Source organism: Eptesicus fuscus, chromosome 1 (assembly GCF_027574615.1).
Source record: "Eptesicus fuscus isolate TK198812 chromosome 1, DD_ASM_mEF_20220401, whole genome shotgun sequence".
In the NCBI taxonomy this organism is placed as follows: Eukaryota; Metazoa; Chordata; class Mammalia; order Chiroptera; family Vespertilionidae; genus Eptesicus; species Eptesicus fuscus.
Genome location: NC_072473.1, coordinates 126040301 through 126064648, shown reverse-complemented (window position 1 = coordinate 126064648; position 24348 = coordinate 126040301). Strand labels below are relative to the sequence as shown.

Here is a 24348-nt window from a genome sequence, read left to right as displayed (position 1 = left end):
GCAGGCTGGAAGAGGTTAATGGGGAAAAGAGGGGGACCTATGTAATACTTTCAACAATAAAGATTTGTTTAATATTAGCTATAAATTTTTAAAAAAATTTTTTTATTGTTTTCAGGGAGGAAGGGAGAGGGAGAGAGAGATAGAAACATCAATGATGAGAGAGAATCATCAATCGGCTGCCTCCTGCACACTCCCCCACTGGGGATCGAACCCGCAACCCAGACATGTGCCCTGACTGGGAATCGAACCTGGGACCCTGAAGTCTGCAGGCCTGTGCTCTATCCACTGAGCAAAACCGGCCAGGGCAACAATAAAGATTTTAAAAAAGGAGACAGAAGAGCTTTTCCTGAAAAACCTACATTCTGGTGTTATTCCTAAGATGAACACTAGATGGCAGCACAGAAGAGCTAGTTCACCCTGATAACCTCTACTCCGATGTTATTCCCAAACTGTACACCAGATGGCAGCAGAGAATAACTTTTTCTGGTTACTTGCACGCGGGTGTTATTTCCACAATGCACACTAGATGGCAGCAAAGAGCGTTTCCCTGCTTTAGGGGCTCTGCCCACTTGGCTTTCAAATGAGAATTCAGAGCCTTGGTATTAAGCTCACTTTGAAATAACCCTGCTTTAGGCTCATCACATGCTTTATCTCACCTACTGTCCCCATGCCCCAGATGAGACAGGGGCAATTATTACGTCCATTTTATAGGTATTTAATCTGAAGACTGATTCTAACAGTCTGAAGTCCAGAACTGAACCAAAATGGCCAAGATGGGCCAGAAGAACATGCACACACAATATCGTGGACAAATAGAGGAATCCAAATAGTCCTTGCAGCTTTGGGTTGAATCTTGGTCATTGTACTTGAAGGAAATCTGCACATGACCTAATGGTTCAGCTTGCCATGCACTCAGGCTGGTTTATGGGGTGGGTCCAGGGAAGGCTGCTGGGGACAGGTCCAGACCCCTATAACAATGACTTCCCAACTTCTACACCCTGCCTGGCCTCTGGCCTTTTATTTACTTACTTTTAAAATATTTTTATTGATTTCAGAGAGGAAGGGAGATGGAGAGAGATATAGAAACATCAATGATGAGAGAGAATCATTGATCGGCTGCCTCCTACACGCCCCCTACTGGGGATCGAACCTGCAACTCGGGCATGTGCCCCAGACTGGGAATTGAACCGTGACCTCCTGGTTCATAGGTTGATGCTCAACCACTGAGCCACGCCGGCCGGGCCTAACTCTTGCATCTGTGCTAGCTTTATCCTCACGATAGTATCAGCCACAGCCTCTTGCTGGTCTATGCACGCCTGCTCCTCTTCAAAGACATGGTCCCTGTCTCAGCCCAGGCCAGCATCCCTTCTGCTTCCTGTCCCTCTCTCATCCAGTCCAACTTCCACACTGTGACCAGTTTGATCTTTCTAAATTACGGATCTAATCCAGTCACTTCCTGTTTACTGTATAGAGCTACTAACAGGTCTCCCACTCCCTTGCCCCCCCCCCCCCACTCCCCGGCCTAAAGAATAAAGTCTCTATCAGCACAGGGGTGAGACTCTTATCAGGCCAGTTTCTTCTCCTGGTCTCATTCCCATCATACCACCCAATTCAGTCGCCCACCCGGTCCCCGCTGTCCGCATTAACCTCTCTCTCTGCTTGGATGATGAGGAAGGGCTTTAACAGATGGAGGCGCCAGCACCGAGACTGAGCCTGCGTGCGGGAACCTGAATAAAATACAGCCTGCAGTGAATAATAAGGCATCCGTATTTGTCCATTAACTGTAACAATTCGATTATAAAACTAGAAAGACAGGAGAGGTTAAAAGTGAAATAAGTCCTAGCTGGGTGGCTCAGTGGTTAGAGCACCGGCCCATGGACCAAAGGGTCCCGGGTTTGATTCCGGTCAAGGGCACATACCTCGGTTGCAGGCTCGCCCCTGGCCCTGGTCAAGATGTGTGTGGGAGGCAACCAATCGATATGTGTCTCTCACATCGATGTTTCTCTCTCTGTCTCTTCCCCCTCCCTTCCACTCTCTCTAAAAATCAATGGGAAAATGTCCTCGGGTGAGAATTCACAGCAATAAAACAATGAAATGAGATGAATGTATGGAATCGAACTGGAAACATAGAGGAAATGGGCGATTTCCTAGTGAAAATAAACATGAGAAAACTGGACCCTAAAATCAGGGAAATACGATCAGATGAATTTCACATCCAGGGACCTCTCCCCAACCCCTATCCCCCTTGCTGGTTCTCCTCTCATTGTTTTGGGGTTTCCCTCTCCCAGGATGGGGAACAGGGACAGAGCTGTTCAGCAGCTCCCCTAAGATCCAACCCCACACACGTCTTCATCTCCCAGAGCTGCGCCTGCCCAGTGAGAACACCGTACTGGAGGGCGTCTCGCGGATTATTTTGCCCTTTTTTTAATTGAATTTATTGGGCTGACACTGATTGACACGATTATACCGGTTCCAGGTGCACAATTCCACAGCACGTCACCTGTACACTGCATTGGGTGTTCATCACCCCAAGTCAAGTCTCCTTCCATCACCATTTATGCCCCTATAACCTCCTTCACCTCCCTCCGCTCCCCCTCCCTGTGGTAATCCCCACACTGTTGTCCGTGTTCATCGCTGTTTTCCTTTTGATGATCTCACCCAGATGTGGGACCTAATGAACAAAGTGAACTGACAAGCAAAACAGAGACAGACTCACAGACAGAGAGCAGGCTGACAGGCGTGACAGCAGCGAGCTGGGCGGGGCGGGTGGAGGGATTGAGCACAAAGTCTCGGGGATTATTAATTCCGATATGTCAGCTGGGGTTTTTTTTTTTGATTGCTAGCAACTGGACACACTAACGGAAATAAGATAAATTTATAATTTTTCAAGAGGTAACAATAAATGAGTACTTGCAAGGGGCAAATTGGAGAGTGGGCTGGGACCAGACAGGCCCAGGTTCTCACACTCTTCCAGTGGGACCTGGTCCCTCTCCAACCTCCATCCTACTAAGTGCCTTTGGGGGGTGCTGTTCACAGGCACAGCCTCTTCCCCCCCCCCCACACACACACGGAGAGAGTTCAGCAACATTGGGTTGACCCCCATTCACCCGGAAGGGGTTCTCCTTCCCTTGGGATCCATGAAAAGTCACAGCTTTAAAATGCCAATTGGGCCGAAACCGGTTTGGCTCAGTGGATAGAGCGTCGGCCTGCGGACTGAAAGGTCCCAGGTTCGATTCCGGTCAGGGGCATGTACCTTGGCTGCGGGCACATCCCCTGTGGGGGGTGTGCAGGAGGCAGCTGATCGATGTTTCTCTCTCACCGATGTTTCTAACTCTCTATCCCTCTCCCTTCCTCTCTGTGGAAAATCAATAAAAATATATTTAAAATGCCAGTTGGGCCAGGCCAGCATGGCTCAGTGGTTGAGCTTTGACCTATGAACCAGGGGGTCAAGGTTCCATTCCCAGTCAGGGCACATGCCCGGGTTGTGAGCTCGATCCCCAGTGGGGGGCGTGCAGGAGGCAGCCGATTGATGATTCTCTCTCATCATTAATATTTCTCTCTCTCTCTCCCTCTCCTTTCCTCTCTGAAATCAATTAAGAAAATATTTTTTAAAAATGCCAGTTGGGTACTGAAATATCAGGGGAATCACGTTGTAGACTATATGATTGTCTAACCACTAAGCTGTATACCTGAAACTAATATAAAACTGAATGAAAAAAATAAAACTGAAAATATCAAACATTGCATTTGGCCTGGTTTGGGTCACATTCTCATCCCTGAACCCATCAGAGCACCCAGAGGATGGATTGGTGAAGTGTGGGTTCAGCCCTTTCGAACTGTTTGGACTGGAAACAGATGAGGAATTCCCACAGGAAAGGTGAGGTGCTGGATTTGGTCATGAGAACAGGTTGTGGGTTGAGAAAAGCAGATTCCACACCACCATTGGCCCCATTGCTGAGATATGGAATCTGAAGCCCAAGAAAAGAAGGGGTTCACGTAGAGTTAGGAGCTCAGCCACCCATCTGGCTCTCTGCTGTCTTCCCACAATGGCAAGAAGCAATTGTACTTGGTGAAAAGGCAACGTTGTTGTTAGTGGTACACTCAAAGCTTCTGCCTTTGGCATTCGGTCCTCACATCTCCTTCTCTTTGGAAAAGATATACATAAAAATCACAACACATTTTGGATTTAGATAATGTTTTTGTTTAATAAACAGTAAGAATCCAAAATAATTTTGTACAATGTATCCTGACAAAAGAATGCTCTAACTTACCTAAATAGCCTTTCTCTGTGAGATCAAGGAATCTATATATATAAAAGCCTAATATGCAAATTGTCCCCGCAGGAGTTTGACCAGGAGACCTATTGCTCGCTATGACATGTGCTGACCACCAGGGGGAGGCACAGAACAAAGGAAGGCCCCGGCCAGCAGCTGGAAGGTCCTGATCAGCCCTAATCGCTGGCCAGGCCGAGAGACCCTCCCCTTGCACGAATTTTGTGCACCGGGCTTCTAGTTACACTGCTATAATGAATGGCTATGGGAACAACTTGGTTTTCCTGGTCTGATACCATGGCTCTTGCCAGAATCTGGGAACTTCATAGAAATTCCTCTCCCTGTACCCTATTAGGATTATGTTTTGCCAGTGAAATGAACGTGTGTGAGACTTGGAAAGCAGAAGGGAAGTGGAGGCCAATAGTCTGATGGTTATGGCAATCAGACGTGAAGATGCTAAGGTGCCTGGTGTACCCCAGCTTTTTCTCAATTGCCTTCACTCCACATCCAACTCATCCTCCTGATGACTGGCCCCGATGACCCATCTGAGTGCAAGTCAGGTACCCGGCATCAGGTCTACTGAGGCTGTGGCTGCCACACACCTTTCCATGTCAGTCTTGACAACCACTTTGGCAAATAGATGCATAGCACTCCTTGGGTTTCTCAATCTCCAAGCTGTCCACCAGCGCCATGCTTAGCCTAGCTCCCAATTCCTTGATGTCTCCCTCTAGACCTCCCCTTCACAGTGTGCCACACACCTATGTAAGCTTAATTCCTGCATTTAAACCACTCGTTTCCATATACTTGTCTTGGCTGTTTTCCCTACTGAATCACCACCACCATTCTACCCCCTTTATTATTCTTGAAAGGATGGAAATGTCAGAGAGACCTGCTTCTAATGTAGAACAGTGTGTGTGTGTGTGTGTGTGTGTGTGTGTGTGTGTGTGGTGTGTGTTGGGGGGGGAAGTCTAGGGCTGCTGTTATTGTTGTTACATCTATTTCTATCAACATATCCTGGGAAGCAACCCAATTTCTTCCTCAGTCTCAAGGTCAGGAAGGATAGGTACGCACAGAGCTAAGCAAGGCGAGACCATTATCTGATGGAAGCCGTATCCATTCATTCTGAAGGAAACGTATGGATTGTGACCCTGTTTGACCTTGTGGCCAAGGGTTTGAGGTACAGACATACTTGTAATCCCTGGGGTTCTTTTGTTATGTCTCAACCATGGTCTCAGGATGATGGTTGTGGAGGCTGCATCGTCATTTCAGGATCTTTCATTGCTTTCAGTATGACCTACCATATTTTATTAAGTTGTGTCTTGGTTTTGTAGAAATTTTATAAACCTAAGACAATGCTATTGTTCTGTACGGAAAGGCTACAAGTCACACGTTTTGTACATTTTAAAATAGATTTTAGAGAAACCTTGACTGGTTGCCTCCTGCATGTGCCCTGACCGGGGATCGAACCCACAACGTGTGTATGCGCCCTGACCTGGAATCAAACCAACTACCTTTTGGTGAATGGGACGATGCTCCAACCAACTGAGCCATACCAGCCAGGGTACAAGTCCTACTTCTTAATGTATTTTCAGCATAAGTAAAATACCTTTATTTTACTATGTCAACTAGGGCAAAATGTCATTGCAAGAAATGAGATTCCGGGAAGAAATTCTAACACGAGCAACTCAGCGGATTACTCTTACATTTTATTAATGCCTTCAGTTTGTGCATCATTCAAAACAAGATATGTGCTTTTAAAAGCATTCTTATACATAAACAGATCAAGGGACTGTTGAGGAATTTATCCCTAAAACATGCACATCAGTTCTTTTCAGTTGTGTACAAGAAAGGGAAATAACTTTTAAGTCTTTTTCTTTGGATTAAAGACATTTGGAAGTTATTATTCAGGAATGCCAGCTGTTTTCCTGGAACAGATGTGTTTCCCAATAGGAAATGCTGATGTAATTAAAAGGCCTTAGTGTTGATAAACAGGACTGGAAAAACATTTGCGCTTTTGTCTGATCACCAGGAAGAGTTCCAGGGGACCTAACGTACATGTCAAAGAAATGAATCCGGTAGCAGGAATCGAACGGTTTAGATTGAAAAACAGGGAGCGGGAGCCAGATTATGTGACATATATATATATTCAAGGCACATGACTAGGCTACACAGGTGGCTGGGGTTTATTGGCCAATTTGTTCTTTCGTTGGGAAAATAGTCCAATGTAATTTAATTTCCGTTTCCTGGCACTTATTGATAAATGCAATTAGATCTAGGGCAGCAAATGTCCTTTCAGATCCACAGTCAAGGTGCATACCAGCTAACAGATGTCAGAGTAGCCAAGACAGTGTGACTCCAGGTTTCTTACAGTGCATTGCAATGAATGCTCAGCTGTCTTGTATTGTTTCTAGACCTCATCTTGCCTACTCTCGTTTCACAAAAGGATTGTTCAAAACAAGGCAGCTGAGGAACTTACGAAACCCACAAAGGATGCTCAGACTGTTATTCAACAGCAAACCCTGGAGTTGCCCATTGACTATATTCTGCTCGGGATTTTCCCAGATTGGAAAACAGTCCCCGCGCTACCTCCCTTCCTCCAGCAAACATGCCAGCATATTCGCCGTGATTCTCTTCTTCTTTGGCGTCCCTCCATGACATATTCCATTAACGATACAGGTGCCCTAAATATCAACTGAAGAATAATATATAAACAACATAACCTTCAATAACATTAAAACTACCCTCTTCTCAAATCAACTGGGATGGGGAAACAGAGTATCAGGCTCTGCGAGGTTTGTTAATGGTCAGAGCTTTCTTCTCGAAAGTGAATACTAGGAGGTCAGAGATGATTCCATGTGCTTCTAATGGGCTAGCAAAAGGTTCTCCATCTGATGAGATAAAGTGTCTAATACTTCACCTGCCCGGGCTCCTAGAAGCAAGCAGAACTGGCAATGTAATTACACTTCCCCAAATAACACTGAGTCTCCATATATAGCGTTTTGGAGCACCTAAAACTCTTCAAGAACAACAACAAAAAAACACACAACAAAGATGAGATGTTAGCAATACTGCGTCTTGCATACTTCTCTGCGTGCGTGCACGAAACGCGCCTCTAGTTACAGGAGATAGCTCCTAGGACTGGTGCTTTCTGCCTTGGTGACAACTCTGTGCAATTACAAACAAAAATATTTCTCTACGGAGATGACAGTAGTTAACCGAAGAAACAAACAAAAAGCCCATTAAGGCTACTGCTGCGATGCATGGCTCAATGTGAAGTGTATTGGAATAAATTGGTTGACAGGACAGAGATCAATTTGGATGCATAGAACAAGATTATAAACAGAAAAAAAGAAAGAGGAGGGTTGAAGAGACTGGCAGACACCATCTGTCAGTATTAAAAGGCTTAAGTCGCGTGGAACTTTTAACTTCTTGTTCTTGTGTGTCCTTAGTTAACTCGTCTTTATTTCTTCCCACAGTTTGGCCATGTAAATCCACCACAGAGAGGTGACACGATGATATAGATGAACACCTGGAGGGAGGAAGGAGGCAATTTTATCTTCTTGAATCTATCATAGGCTCCTAAATAATATATAAAACACTGTAAAGACTGACTAACAAATACTGGTTCTATCAGAGTCATAGTTATGTAATAATACAATACACTAATCTAGAATTTTCAAAGATAGTGGTTGAATTAAAACGATCCATTCTGATATAATTCTCATCGAATTTTTAAAAAATATGTTTTTATTGATATTTAGAGAGAGAGGAGGAAAGGAGAGGGGGAGAGAGATAGAAACATCAATGAGAGAGCAATATCGATCAGCTGCCTCCTACATGCCCCCTACTGGGGATCAAGCTTGCAACCCGGACATGTGCGCTGACCTGGAATCAAAGGGGTTCATAGGTCGATACTCAACCACTGAGTAACACCAGTCAGGCAATTCTCACCGATTTGAATTGCACTACACTTTCTTCAGTGGGAGAGAAAGCAGTGGGATGGTTTCTCTTTACCGGAAACTAGAAAGAATCCATTTATATAACCAACTCTTACTGATACATCACTAACAGTCATAAAGATCACAAAGAATAATTCCCTTTAAGTATGATTTTACTACTAAGTACATCCTTAGGTTTTACACATGGATCAATTTTTCATTATTAGGATAAAAATGAAAAAGCATGAGTAGAGACTCTACATTTATATTACCTATGAGCAAGAATGTTGTTACTAACCTTTCAGTGGATAAAGACACAATAATTATAATTACCAAATCAAAGGCAAGCTGATGATAAAAGAAAGCAAAAACACTAGCCCTATTATAGATGTGTTCGCTCTTTAGAATATTGTAATTTGAAATCATGATGTTTTTATTTATTTTTTTTATCTAGTTGGGGTGACACTGGTTCCCAAAATCATACAGGTTTTAGGTGTACATGCTTGCTCACGTTACTACATTCCAAAAAATAGATTTATTTTAGACATTAGGTCCACTGTATTAAATTAGTCATTTTGTTTGGCTTAACATTACATTTTGAGACCTTTAAGTGACTGATTTAATTATTTACATGCTAAGGAAAAAAGTTGATAAATTCCATGCCCCTCCCTAAAGTCATCAAAGTGTTTTGCCTTTCTTCTCTACAAATGTTGGGGGGTGGTTACAGCATATTCTGGTTATTAATGAATAAACTCCTCACATCATGTTCGTTCTCATACACACACACGCACACACACACACGCACACACACATGTTCCAATTTGATATAAAGTTGCTTGCCAGATGAAATATAAGGACTTTTAAAGCTGAAGTACACTATGTTAGGTGAAAACACCTTTTGGCAAAGATTGATATTGCATGTAGAGTATTGTTCTGCATGTAATAAGTAATCAATAAATATAATGTGAATTGAACAACAAACCAGCTTCATAAATCCATCTACATTCCCAGAGCAAAGAAGAAGGAAGAAAAAAGTCGAGGAGCCTAGAATGTGCCACCTGAGGATCCTGAGCAAGAAGACATTTAAGGCCATGACATGCCCGGCTGGTATGGCTCAGAGGTTGAGCGTCGAGCTATGAACCAGGAGGTCACGGTTCGATTCCCGGTCAGGGCACATGCCCGGGTTGCGGGCTTGATCCCTAGTGTGGGGTGTGCAGGAGGCAGCCAATTGATGATTCTCTCTCATCATTGATGCTTCTCTCTCTCTCTCTCCCCCCCCCCTCTCTCTTCCTCTCTGAAATCAATAAAAACATATTAAAAAAAGAAATGAAATTTTAAAAAGTAGCTGTATCATTCCTATAAAAATAAAAATAAACAAAATCTGTTACATATAAGCAACGACATCTCTGGGAGGTCAATTTTATGTATCAATTTGGCTAGGGTACAGTGCGTTGCTTTATGCTGCACATGTGATTAAAACTCATAATCAGTTGACTTTAAGGCTGGTTATCCTACATAATCTGAATGAGCCTGACTCAATCAGTTAAAGGGCCTTACGAGCAAAGCTGAGGTTTCCTTGATGAAGAAGGAATGCCGCCCGTGATTTACAGCTCGCTTTCTTCCTGCGTCAGAGGGCCAGCCTGCCCTCCCTCACAGCCTGCCCTACAGATGTGGGACTTGCCCAGCTGGCGCCCACCACCACGTAAGCTCTGTAATTCCCCACGATATCGCTCTGATTATACATCCAGAGAAACCCCAGGATAGGGTGCATGTGTTAGCAAACACAAGTTCCATGAAAAACAAGTTCAACTTCTTTCGTTCTCAGAAACGGAAAACATGATTATGAAAACTAAAAAAAAATAAATAAATAAGAGAGCTGGATAGCAGAATGAACAGAGCTAAAAGTAAATTTAGTTCGTTGGGAGAGTTAGCAACATGATTCTCCCGGAATGTAATGCAAAAAGGGGTTTAAACACACTAAAAAGGTTACTATGCATGCAGGATAGTTCAAAGAGGTCCAATATCTGTTCACAGAGGGGTGCCAATAGGAGAACAGCACAGAGACTAATCTGTACTTATAGATAAGAGAACTGCTAAATAAATATTAGGAAACTGAACTCATCATGCATTAAAAATTCTACATAGTAACACCTGGATATCAATCCCAGAAATAAAATAGTTAATTATAAGTGCATTTATTAATGTAATTCAATACATTAATATTAAATGTAAGTAGTCACATTATCAATTCATTGGGTAGAGAAATATCATTTCCTAAAATTAAATGCCTATTCCTGATCAAAACTTTTAGCAGTCTAGAGATAAAACGAAAGTTCTTTAACTTGACAAAAATCCAACAAGAATTCATAGTAAATGTCACTCTTATAAATTGAATATTAGAAGCATTTCATTTAAAACCAAGAACCAGCCTGGCTGGCATGGCTCAATGGTTGAGCATCGACCTATGAACCAGGAGGGCCACGGTTCAATTCCCAGTCAGGGCACATGCCTGGGTTGCAGGCTCGATCCCCAGTGTAGGGAGTGCAGGAGGCAGCTGATCCATGATTCTCTCTCATCACTGATGTTTCTCTCTCTCTCTCCCCCTTCCTCTCTGAAATCAATAAAAATATATTTTAAAAATAAATAAAATCACATGCAAAAAAGACCAAAACTTACAATGGATACGATGATAATGATGATAGTAAGCTTGAGATTCTTCATACACATGGCTCGGGCAAGATTTCTGCTGGTTGTTTTGAAGGTAACAGACTAGGAAAAAAAATGAATTGTTTGAACCCTGGCATTGACTATATGGTTGATTTGCAGCAAAACCTCCAAAATGTTTACTTTCATTCACTGTTTTGTTCCAGTGTTCTTTACCCCTTCCCTCCCTTCCCAGGCAGAGACGGTCATTCATAATCATTAGCTCCCCAAAGCAGGACTCTGCCAGGTCTATGGTAAGCAGTATGAGCCCGCTTCACACCCCAGCAATGGGTTTAAAGTGAGCCATTACAGAACCCTAGGGTTTTGAATTCCTATTTGATGCCACGCTTTCTCCAATGACCATGTGCTTTGATGAAAAAAACTGTTATCCTTCTAAGACCTACTGTTAACCACTGTTCCTGTAAAATAACCACCAAAATATTTAAATAGCTCTTACTCTGTGCCAGACACTGTCAGGCACTTTGCATACATTACCTTATTGAAGCCTCAAAACATTATGAGGTGCATCTCCATTGTACAGATAATGGCCGAGGCACAGTGAAGGAGCTTCCCTGAGGCCACACAACCAGGAAGAGGCAGAGATGGGATTCGATCCTAGGGAGCTCGATTCTAGAGCTTGTGCTATTAACTACTGCAATCCTGCTGCTGGTTCAAGGTGTAAACCTCCACTCTGCAGTTACACTTGTCCCTGTGCAGGCGCAAGTGGTAACTGATCTCTTCCCACTTGGTATTCACCACATATCTATCACCCTCCCTCAAAACCTTCATCCGCTAACCAGATGGAGAACGCAAAGACACGCGTCATTGCAGCGTAAGTAGGTCACGGGGACACACTGACTACTTTAAGGCTCAGTGGTCCTTCCCAATCCCTGCCTCTTGCTTGATATAAGGAAAGCCCAAGATGTCACAGTAGCCCAATCGGTGCTGCTCAGGGGTTGAGCGTCGACCTATGAACCAGGAAGTCAGGGTTTGATTCCCGGTCAGGGCACATGCCTGGGCTGCGGGCTTGACCCCAGTGTGGGGCGTGCAGGAGGCAGCTGATCGATGATGGTTCTCTCTCATCGATGTTTCTATTTCTCTATCCCTCTCCCTCTCACTCTAAAAAAATCAATAAAATATACTGATAAAAATATAAAGATGTCACAGTAAGCAAGCAAGCGACTGCCCTGTCCAGATGTCAGGATTCGTACTGGGTCGTAAGTGGCCTGAACATTTCTTTTTTTTTCATGTTTTACAAAACCTACAGAGGAGAACAGATTGGTATGTGCCGTTGAGGTGCTAACTGATGTAGGCATCAATCCAAAGGTTGAAAAATTGTTTCTGTAAACTGAGCAGGCTTTCCAAACCGAAGCTTCCTTAGTGGCTATTAATGGCTGTGGCTCTTTTTCTATGCCTCATTGTTATCCTCATAATCATAATGTAATCACATAAATAGGTCAGAACAAAACACACTACAGTATGGAATTTAAGACATTTCCCCTTTAAGTTAGCCATCAACCACTTGCTGTACTTTTACATCCTGAAAAATACGATCATATCCTGTGCTTACCGAATCCACGAGATTTTCTGTTTTATCTATCAATAGTTCCAATCTTTCTCCGCGCTGAGCTACCAGGTCTGAAAATGTTGGAAAAACGGAAAATAACATGTTTATATTAAAGACGTGCTATTTTTAATCTTTGCTTTAAGCCCAATCTGATTTTAATTATGGTTGGTCCGCTGGAGAACTCACATTTACTAGGGAAGCACTTCTATGTTTAATTAATAAAATATATTAGTAAAGCTTATCAACTAAAGTGGGGACTGGCAGGGTTTGTTTTTTTTTTCTCCTGTAAAGGGGCCAGATACTGAATATTTTAGGCTTTGTGGCCCCAACAGTCTCAGTCGCAATCACTCAACTCTGTCAGACAGACAATATGTAAACAAATGGGCATGACTCTGTTCCAAGGAAACATTATGTGGAAAAATAGGCCAGATTTGATCCAAGGGATGTAGTTTCCAAACCCCTAAATTAAGAGTATAATCTGAGAGGGAAAAAAAAGACACGGTTAAAGTGAGTGTTGGACGCTGCGAGAATTGTGGTTTGAGGAACCCCACAGACCCTCTCTCCAACAAAAATCTGTAACTGGCAAAAATTATAAAGAAGCCCAGCTCAGTGGCTGAGCGTTGACTATGAAATCAGGAGGTCACAGTTCGATTCCCAGTCAGGGCACATGCTGGGGTTGCAGACTCGATCCCCAGGGGGGAGTGTGCAGGAGGCAGCTGATCCATGATTCCCTGTCATCATGGATGTCTCTCTCTCTCTCTCTCTCTTTCCCTACCTGTCTCAAATCAATAAAAATATACTTAAAAACAAACAAACAAACAAACAACAACCACCATTTAAAGTCTCTGAGCCCTGGCCGGTGTGGCTTAGTTGCCTGGGCATCGTCTCAAGCACCGAAAGGTTGTTGGTTCGATTCCCAATCAGGGCACATGCCCAGGTTGCAGGCTCAGTGATTGGCTGGTCAGAGTGCATACCAGAGGCAACTGATGGATGTTTCTCTCCCACATGGATGTTTCTCTCTCTTTATCCCTCTCCCTTCCTCTCGAAAACGAATAAAAGATATTTATTTATTTATTTTTTTTTTATTTTTTTATTGATTTTATTACAGAGAGGAAGAGAGAGGGATAGAGAGTTAGAAACATCGATGAGAGAGAAACATCGATCAGCTGCCTCTTGCACACCCCCTACTGGGGATGTGCCCGCAACCAAGGTACATGCCCTTGACCGGAATCGAACCTGCGACCCTTCAGTCCGCAGGCCGACGCTCTATCCACTGAGCCAAACCGGTTTGGGCTATAAAAGATATTTAAAGTCTTGGAAAACTGTGAATGTCCTAAGGACATAACCAATTGAAGAAACATTGATACAAGAAAAATCAACTAATTCTCAGTAAGAACAGTGAGAGTCTATGACATTTAAGCTATTACCTGCTCCATATGTCACTCAGCTCAGGGAGAGGGAGGCTCTACTTCTGGCAAGTAAAGCCTGGGGGTTCTCTCTCTCCTCAGGTCCCAGGCAAAGACTATACTCTCTCCCCAGGAAGGGGGAGTAGGGGCATGTCATCACCCTTTCTCCTTCCACCCTGCCCCGTCTAAGGCTTAACGATGCAGAAGCTCTACTCCGGCAAGGAATGATGGACAGGTCTAGGGTTCCGGTCCTCTATGTAGCCCCACCACACAGGGCAGAAGCTCTACCTCAGGTGGCAGGCCAAGAAGACCAGGGTTACCCAGGACTCCATAGATAGAGCCAGTGTGTCCCTCCCAGAGAAGCAGTCCGCTGTCCTACCCATAGCTCTAGAGCAGTGGCTCAGCGACTGTTCCCAGGGGGGAGAGGCAGGCCTTAAGAATAGAGAGATTTCCCTAAGAGCACAGGTTTCTTTTTAAAAATATATATATATTTTTTATTGATTTCAGAAAGGAAGGGATAGAAACATTAATGATGAGAGAGAATCATTGATCGGCTGCCTCCTGCACACCCCCCCCCCCACTGGGGATCGAGCCCGTAACCCGGGCATGTGCCCTTGACCAGAATCGAACCCGGGACCCTTCAGTCCTCAGGCCGATGCTCTATCCACTGAGCCAAACTGGCTAAGGCAAGGGCACAGGTTTTATTTGGAGCAGAGTGTAGGGAAGTTCAAGCCTAAGAGTGCTGTCAAAGACAACAGAGATTTCAGCCCGGCTGGTGTGGCTCAGTGGTTGAGCATGGACCCAGGAACCAGGTCAATGATTCCCGGTCAGGGCACATGCCCGGGTTGCAGGCTAGATCCCCAGTAGGGGGCGTGCAGGAGGCAGGCGACTGATGATGATTTTCTCTCATCATTGTTTCTATCTCTCTGTCCCTTTCCCTTCCTTTATGAAATCAATAAAGACATATTAAAAAAAAAAAACAACAACAACACAGAGATTTTGGAAGTAAGCAAGTAAGATGTCGGTGGTAGCATCATGAGAATCACAAGATAAACCATAGGCCGGGAGAAGTTTAACAGAGAGCTAAGAAAGAGACAGCTAAGAAGCATCCTGAGGTAAGAAAAATATCTAAGACTGCCCACAGAGACAGGGGAGCCCAAATCTAATTAGCTCAGACTGGAGACATTTAAGTCTGGGGAACTACTGGGCAAAAATAGAGCAATTAGCCTGCGCTTTGTGAAGGTTAACAGCAGAGTGAGACACCCACAAAAGCAGACTAGCTAGAAGCATAACAGGAAGCCCGGCCAGTGTGGCTCAGTGGTTAAGCACCGACCCATGAACCAGAAGGTCACGGTTTGATTCCCGGTCAGGGCACATGCCCAGGTTGCGGGCTCGATCCCCACTGCGGGACGTGCAGGAGGCAGCCGATCAGTGATTCTCTCTCATCACTGATGTTTCTCTCTCTCCTTCCCCCTTCCTCTCTGAAATCAATAAAAGTATATTGAAAAAAAAAAAAAGAGGCATACCAGGGAGATCAAGAAAAGAGACAATCAAAACGAGCCATGTCATTTCAGGGTGACTGTGTGTATGCCCAAGGTTGTTCCCTCGGAGAAGTGACATTAGAGGCTGAACACCATGGGAAAAACAAGACTTCAAACAGTAAAGCCTAGCACAATCGCTACACAAATAAACGAACAAACCACAAACTCCGGGGTTTGGAAATCAGTATCCAGAGTTGCTGCAATATGTTATCTAAAGTGTCCAGTTTTCAACAAAAAATGGAGATAAGAAAACAAACAGGAAAGTGTGAGCCACAGACAGGAAAGAGAGCAGAGATTAGAAATTTACATTGGGGGGCTTAGCTGTGGGATTGAGGAATGGAATGAAATCAGAAATCAACAACAGAAGGAAAACATATGGGATGAGGTCAAAGCGGTGCACAGAAGGGAATTTATAGCAGGGAATATATAAGGAAATTAAACACCCACATTAAAGCGAAGATGTTATAGTCTGACTTGTGCCCTTCCTTCCACTAAATTCCTATAGTGAAGCCTTGAAACCCTAACCACCACTGTGATGGTATTTGGACATGGACCTCTGGGAGGTCATTAGGTTTAGATGAGAACGTGAGGTTTCTCGCTCTCTTTCTTCCTCTCCCTGCCTCCCCGCCCCCCATTCAAGGACACCGTGACAGGGCAGCAATCTATAACCAGGAAGAGAGTTCTCAGCAGAGGGAAGGAAATAATACAGATCAGGGCAGGCAAAATTAAATACAGAACAGGAAAACAATAGAGAAAAAGAATTAAAACCAAAAGATTTTTATTTAAAAAAAAATCAACAACATTGACAAATCTGCAAAAACTAACCCAAGAGAAAAGAGGAAAGACTCAAATTACTAAAAGAATCACGATCAGCTTCACAGAAATTAGGGGGATCCTAAGAGAATACTATGAACAAGAGTATGTCAACACATTTGATACCTTAGATGAAATAGATAAATTCCTAGAAAGACACAAACCACCGAAACAGACTCAAGAGGAAACAGAAAATCTGAATCTGACCCACAACAAATTTAATACAGAACAGAGGTTGCATCAGTAATTTTTAAATTTTGCAACAAGAAGGGCCCAAGTTCAGATGGCTTCAAAGGTGAATTCTACCAAACACTGCAAGAAGAATAGCAAACTTTCACCAACTCCTCCCAAAATAGAAGAGGAGAGAACACTTCTCAATTCATCCTAAGAGGCCAGTAATAGTCTGGTATCAAAACCAGACAAAGACATCAGAAAAAAACAACAGATCAGTATCTCTTATGAATATAGACTTTAAAAAAATCTCTAATAAAATACCAGCATATGAATCCAGCAACATATACAAAGGCTTGTAGACCATGATAAAGTGTCATTTATTTAAGAAATGCAAGGTTGACTTACTATTCATAGAATAAAGGACAAAAAACTGTATGATCATTTCAGTAGGGGCAAAGAAGCACTTCACAAAATCCAACACCTTATCATTACAAATCACGCAACAAGCAGGAAATAGAAGGGGACTTCCCAAATCGGATAAAGGGCACCTATTCGAGAACCACAGTTAACATCATACTTAATTGTGAAAGACTCCCTAAGATCAGGAATAGACAAGGATGTCTACTCTTGCCACTTTTTGAAAAATAATTGTATTGATTTCAAAGAGGAAGGGAGAGGGAGAAACATCAATGATGAGAGAGAATCATTGATTGGCTGCCTCCTGCACGCCCCCTACTGGGGATTGAGCCCAAAACCCTGGCATGTGCCCTGACCAGGAATCGAACCGTGACCTCCTGGTTCATAGGTTGATGCTCAACCACTGAGCCACACCAGCCAGTCAAATCTTGCCACTTTTATTCGACACTGTACTGGAGGTTCTAGAGTGGGCAACTGGATAGGAGGAAGAAATGAAAGGCATCCAGATTATAAAGGAAGAATTAAACTTATCTTGATTTTCAGAATGTATGATCCTGATATACACAATCATAAGTAATCCACTAAATGCTATTAGAACTTTAGAACTAACTAATGAGTTCTACGAAGTTGCATGAATAAGATCAGCATACAAAACCCATAAGCAATGAACAATCCAAAAACGGAAGGGAAAAATTCCATTTACAATAGCATAAAAAAAAATAAAAAACTTGAAAACAAGGCAAGAAGAATGTTGGAAGATACTATTAAGGAGACATTATTCTGACACTTGTCAAATGGTAAGGGAGACTTTATTCAAGACTCTAGCAGTAGGGGGTCAAGACTATCACAAAAGGGGAAAGACTGAGCTCAACTCTGAATATGAGCAGGACCCGTGGGCAATGGCTGCTCCGTGATGGGATGGCGCCTTGTCCAGGGTGGGTTCCCGCCTTGCACCCTGAGCTGCCAGGATAGGTCCCAGGCACCTGCAACCCTGACCTGGAATAAGTGGGTTGGAAAAGAATTTTACTTGTTTTTATTAAACTTCCTTAAATGTAGGTGTGGCTCATGCTTATTTCAATGCTTACTATTAGAAGTGTTTGGGGTCTTTATTTAGAAGTTTGTTGACGTTTGTGTGACCAAAATATGCTGTAGGAACTTATCTCTTGTTTATATCAATTAGCTTAAGGTAAAACTGCTTTCACTATACATTGTTTCTCTTAAAGTCACAGTTGCCGAGAACCTACTGACGACATTAAGTGAGGACTTACTGTATGCCACTCAAAAAAAATTTAACCTGAAATGGATTAAAGGCTTAACATTGGTCTTTGCAATATTTTTTAGGATACGACACCAAAACATAAGCAACAAAAGCAAAAGTCAACAAGTGAGATTACAGCAAACTAAAAAGCTTCTGCCCAGCAAAAGAAACAATCAACAAAATGAAAAGACGACTTACAGAATGGGAAAAAAATGTGTGCAAACCGTATATTGGATAAGGGGTGTCCCAAAAATGTATACACACATTTTGAATCATTATAAAGGCAGTGTTTATTAAAATGCATTTCATGTTCAAAGTGGAGCTATCAGCTGTTACAGTGTGTATACATTTTTTGGGATACCCTGTATATAAATAATTCCTAAAACTCAGTAACAACAAAACACACACACAAACAAGCTGATTAAAAATGGGCAGAGGAACTGAACAGATATTTCTCCAAAGACATACAAATGGCCAACAGGTACGTGAAAAGACACTCAACATCACTCATCATCAGAAACAAGCAAATCAAAACCACAGGGAGGGGCGGGGAGGCCACAGGTGGAACCCGTCTGGTGTGTGGCCACGGGCCGCCATGGGCTATCCTCAGCTTGATCAGCTGGAATGTGCTCAGTGCAGGCTCTGTGCCACCAGCCACGTCAGCCCCTCCTGGCCTCCCTCATCGCTAATCCCCAAGGCTCTGGGCCTCTGCTCTCCAGATCTCACCCCACCCTGCGCAGCTCAAGGACAGGCAATGAGATCTGCAGATGCAAAGCAATGTCAATAAAACCACCCTGGAGCCTGCAAAAAAAGAAAAAAAAAAAGAAAAGAAAGAAAACGCACATATTTTGGAAGGGCTATCACCAAGAAGACAAGAGATACAAGCAAGTGGGGAAAAGGGAACCCTTTTGCTCTGTTGGTGGAAATGTAAATTGGTTCAGCCAGGTTTCTCAATGAAAAATACCGCTACCATATGATCTAGCAATCCCACTTTTGGGTATAGATTCAAAGGAAATAAAAATAGGATTTTGAAGAGTTATCTGCACTCCCATGTTTATTGCAGCACTATCCACAATAGCCAAGACATGTAAACAACCGAAGTGTCCATTAATGGATGAATGATGGATGAATGGATAAAGAATATGTCACACACACACACACACACACACACACACACACACACACACACACACAAGCACAGGAATATTATTGAACCACGGGAAAGAAGGAAATCCTGCCATTTGCAATAACATGGGTAGATCTCGGGGCACTACGCTTAGTGAAATAAACCAGCCTGAGAAAGACCAATATTGTATATTATTTATATATGGAATCTAAAAATGCCAAACTCAGAGAAACAGAGAGTAGAATGATTGTAACCAAGGGATGGGGGTTGGAGAAACTGGGGAGATGTTGTTAAGGGTACAAACTTGGAAGGAGAAGGTGAATACGTTCTGGAGATCTAATGCACAGCCCACCAATTACAATCAACAATACTGTATTATATACTTCAAAATTGCTAAGAGACTAGATCGTGTTTCTCACCACAAAAAGTAATTTATGTGATAGAGGTTAGCTACAGCTAAGGTGGTAATCACTGCAATACACAAATGTATCAAATCAACATGTTGTACCCCTTAAACTCACAGGATTTTGTATGTAAATTGTATCTCAATAATGAAAAAAGAGGAGCAGAATGAGGGGATGGTCAGTGCATGGAAAATTACTAGGAATTGAAACCAAGGGAAGGGAATCTTGCTAAACTGGCCTAAATCATCTCTGTAAAGGGCAGGCCAAAGATTTACACATCAAAGGTAGGGGATGAGGAACTTTGGTCAGCTATCAAGGGTGATCAGCTATCAAGGGTAGGGGATTGACTTAACAGGATTCTCTGCTAAAACTGGCTTAGGCAGGCCAAGGACAGGGCCTAAGGATGAAGCCTGGTCAAACAGAGGGCTTAGAGGAGCTTGTGTAACCTTTGGTCAAGCATAGTCTTTGTCACGTAAGACCTGTACACTGCAAACCACAGAACATCTTTAAAAAAAAAAAACCAAAACCAACAAGACCTAAATAAATGAAAAGGCATCTCATGTTCATGGATCAGAAGTTTAATATCGTTAAATTGGCAATATTACCCAAATTGATCTACAGATTCAACACAATCCCTATCAAAATCCCAGCTATTTTGGTTTCAGAAACTGACAAGCCTACCTTAAAATTCTCATGGAAATGATACACAGAATAGCCAAAGCAATCTTCAAAAAGAACAAAGTTGGAAGACTCATACTTCCTGATTTCAAAACTTACTACAAATCTACAATAATCATGACAGTGTGGTACTGGCCTAAGGACACAGTATTGGCACAGACCCGAGAGTCAAGATAAACCATACATTTTGGCAAGGATTTGAAGAAACTGGAATCTGCATGCATTGCTACTAGGAATGGACAATGGGGCAGCTACTTTAGGCACGTCTGGCCTTATTCAACATGTGAAACATGCCAGGGGAGGGGGGCGGGGGCTGGGTGGAGATGGGCCAAGGTGGGGACTGGGGGACATCTGTAATACTGTCAACTATAAAAAAATTTTAAGAATTAAATAAAAGAAAAAATTGTTAAACATGGAGGTCCCATGAGGCTTGTAATTCTACTCCTAGGTATATACCCAAGAGAACTGAAAATATATGCTCATGCAAAAACTTGTATACTAATGTTCACAGAAGCACTCTTCATAACCAAAAAGCAGAAACCACCCAAATGTCCATCAACTAATAAATAAAATGTATCAATACAATGGAATATTCAGCCATAACAAGGAATGAAATACTGATGCATGCTAACCTCAAAATCATCATTGTAAGTGAAAAAAGCCAAAATACAAAAGGCCACATGTTACAGGATTCCATTTATATGAAATGTCCAGAAAAGGCAAATCTATATAGACAGAAAGGAGGTTAACTGTTGCTTAGGTCTGGAGGTTGAGGGGACTGACTGTAAGTGGGTATAGGATTTCTTTTGGGGGGAGTGATGAAAATGTTCTAAAATTGATTGCGGTGATGGTTGCACAACTCTGATTATAGTAAAAACCATTGGACTGTATACTTTAAATGGGTGAGTCGTATGGTATGTGAATTGTATCTTAATGGAGCTGTTAAAAAATCAAAGGGAAACGTTTAGAAATGGTTTTGCCACATTTTTGTTGTCTTTGTTATTCTAAAAATAAATAAAAAATTTAAAAGGAGTTGATTAAAAAGCTTCATTTTCTAGAAACATGCATCTGTAATCTATATATATAAAAAACCCTAAGCGACCAGTCGACTATTTGACCAGTCAACCATTTGACTGGTCGCTATGACGTGCACTGACCACCAGGGGGCAGATGCTCAATGCAGGAGCTGCCCTCTGGTGGTCAGTGCACTCCCACAGCGGGCGTGGCTGCAGTGGTGCGAGCCTCTTCTGCCTCCGCAGCAGTGCTAGAGTCGTGGTGGCTGTAGGCACAGCGGGGGCCCGGGATGAGCAGGAGTGGCACAGCGCCTGGCCCGGGCTCAGGCTCCTCCCTGGCCGCCTGCCACTTCACGCACTACTACATCCCTCAGGGGCTGTTGGGACTGCCGACATCCCACAGTCCAACATCCCTGGAGGGGTCCTGGATTGTGAGAGGGCACAGGCCAGGCTGAGGGACCCCACCGGTGCACAAATGTGTGCACTGAGCCTCTAGTAAATATTATAGTTGGCTGCTTCCACTTTCAGGTAAAATAAATATATTCATTGACAAAAAAAAAAAAGAGGAACAAGAGGAAGCTATTTTTTCAAAAGGTTCTCTAGACTGCATCTAGACATATAATTAAAACCTAAAATCAATAAAAGGACATCACTTCAAATACCCAAGAGACATACACATCCAGAACCGCAAAAAATGTTTCTGCCTTTGATTATTAATCCCATTCCTGGGAATTAAGCTTAAGAAAATCATAATAGCCACAAAACCATTTCTAATAGAACCGTTATTATAACACAAACATCTAAATCCGTGCTACCTAAGAGTGTCTGCTAACTGCTTTAAGTCTCTAAGCGAACTGTTCGGTCCCATTGAGATTTTCACAGTGAGACGTTCTCAATGAAGGGAGCACAGCACTGACTTACAGAACCAAAGTGTAAAAAATAAAGACAGGACTGATAACCTATGATATAACTCAATGAAATACTGTATGAACATAAAGTAGACAAACAATAGCCAACAGTCATTCAGCTCTTGCTATGTGCCCGGCACTGTACAAAGTGACTTACATACATAACCTCTTTTTTTCCCTGGTATCCTTAGGTTCTATTATCTTCTTTTTGCAGATTAGTAAATAAAGCTCAGAGAGGTTAAAGGACTGATCAAGGACTAACAGCAAGTAGGACGTGAAATCAGGCATGCATGACTCCAAATCTTGATCACTATATTATACTGCCTCCATGAAATGGAATATAAACTATGATTACAACTAAGTATACATGTGGATAAAAATTTAAAGGAAGGAAAATGGAAAGAAATCTTAGGATGGTGAGACCAAGAATACATTTTTTTTAATGTCTTTTCTTGCCCAGCCAGCATGGCTCAGTGGTTGAGCGTCGACCTATGAACCAGGAGGTGACGGTTCGATTCCCGGTCAGGGCACATGCCCGGGTTTGGGGCTAAATCCCCTGTGGGGGGCATGCAGGAGGCAGACAATCAATGATTTGCTCTCATCATCGATGTTCCTCTCTCTCTCCCTCTCCCTCTCCCTTCCTCTCTGAAATCAATAAAAAAATATTTTTTTTTTTAAAAAAGAGCTACAAACCTTCTAAGGAGGTTAAATAGTTATACTTTAAAGTATCTACTGATAATATCAGCTATCTGGGTATCTCCAGCCAAAACTGATTAAATTATGCTAAATCCCTGAACTGTTGTGAGGGTCTAGGAAATTAGTCTTGCTAAGTAAACTAATAAATTCAGAATATAGAACAATCATAACTACTAAAAAGAAACCATTCAAACAGTAGACAGTATCATAGGTAAGTAATCTCGTATCTCAGCTGACAATTAGCTTCCAGTAGTAAGAATAAGGAAGTTTGGTGTCAGTCTCTCTAGAATTATTTGACCCCAATCAAGTAACCTATTATCATTTTTGTCCACATTCACGTGGACTGTGTCATGAAACATACCTATGTTTCTGACCATGATTCCTTTCAGCTCATCCACTTGGGCTTGGGTCTCCATCACTTTGTCTAGGCCCTTGTTTTCAGAATGATGCTTCTATAAGAAAATAATATTGAATTTACAGTACCCAGACATTATTTATAATAGGAAAACAAAAAGAAGAGAAATGACAATGAGAAGTACTATAAAATTACATGTCTGTTGATACAAAAAACATGTCACTTTATTTAAACATTGTTACCAGACCTAGGAAAAATCCTATATAATAAAAGGCTAATATGCAAATTGTCCCCTTGACCAGGAGTTCAACTGGGAGTTCCACCAGGGGGCGGGGCCAGCCAGCCAACTGCTTGTGGCCCCCTGGACCCGCCCCCAAAGGCCCCCCCCCCCAATCGGGGCAGGCTGGCTGGACCCCACCCATGCACGAATTCATGCACCAGGCCTCCAGTATAAACATAAAAATGCTACCAAATGAAATATGTGTTATAGTATAAAAATGCCTCCTTATTTTAAATGAAGTAAAGCTCAATGTATTATAACATATCAAATATATATCTGAGACTCTTGGAACAGAAAGTAGGGGGTTCAGACTAGGAAGAAAGAAGAACAGAAGACTGTAGTTGAGGCAAGGGGGACAGGACAGGGAAAGGGTACACTAAATTGTTCCCCACTACTTGGGTATGATGAGATAGGAGATGGCCCAGCTTCTAGGCATCTGTTCTTATACTGTTGGGATCAAGGTATGCATCCTATTTTGATTGGCTTTTTATAGGAGCTAGAAATATAAGATACTGATAACAGTATATATTTTGAAATTATTATCCATAGCTTACAATTATTGAGTGCTTAACATTTAATATTCCAGTCATTTAACTGTGCTAAATGCTTAAAATAGGGGGTATTATTTAATTCACTAAAAAACTCTATGATTAAGATGCTATCATTATTATAGCCATTTACAGGTAACTATTCAGAGGGTCACACACAGAACCGGAGCTAATGACAACCGCCTAAGTTGAAAGTGCGCTGCCAGCTTTGTTTACTTTTGACTGTGCATTGGTATGTTTTTTGTTGGTGAC

General features: G+C 42.5%; 1 protein-coding gene across 1 annotated transcript in view; it reads right to left on the bottom strand.

Annotated features, from left to right (window-relative positions):
• Positions 1 to 7530: 7530 nt before the first annotated feature.
• The window catches only part of VAMP7 (vesicle associated membrane protein 7), a 35730-nt gene continuing 18912 nt past the window's right edge, over positions 7531 to 24348 (bottom strand). The window contains exons 5-8 of the mRNA XM_008159523.3: positions 23275 to 23365; positions 12483 to 12550; positions 10886 to 10978; positions 7531 to 7800 (exon numbers count right to left, since the gene is read on the bottom strand). Coding sequence (XP_008157745.1) covers positions 7732 to 7800; positions 10886 to 10978; positions 12483 to 12550; positions 23275 to 23365 — 321 coding nt within the window. The 3' untranslated portion in view covers positions 7531 to 7731. The remainder of the gene's footprint in view (positions 7801 to 10885; positions 10979 to 12482; positions 12551 to 23274; positions 23366 to 24348) is intronic.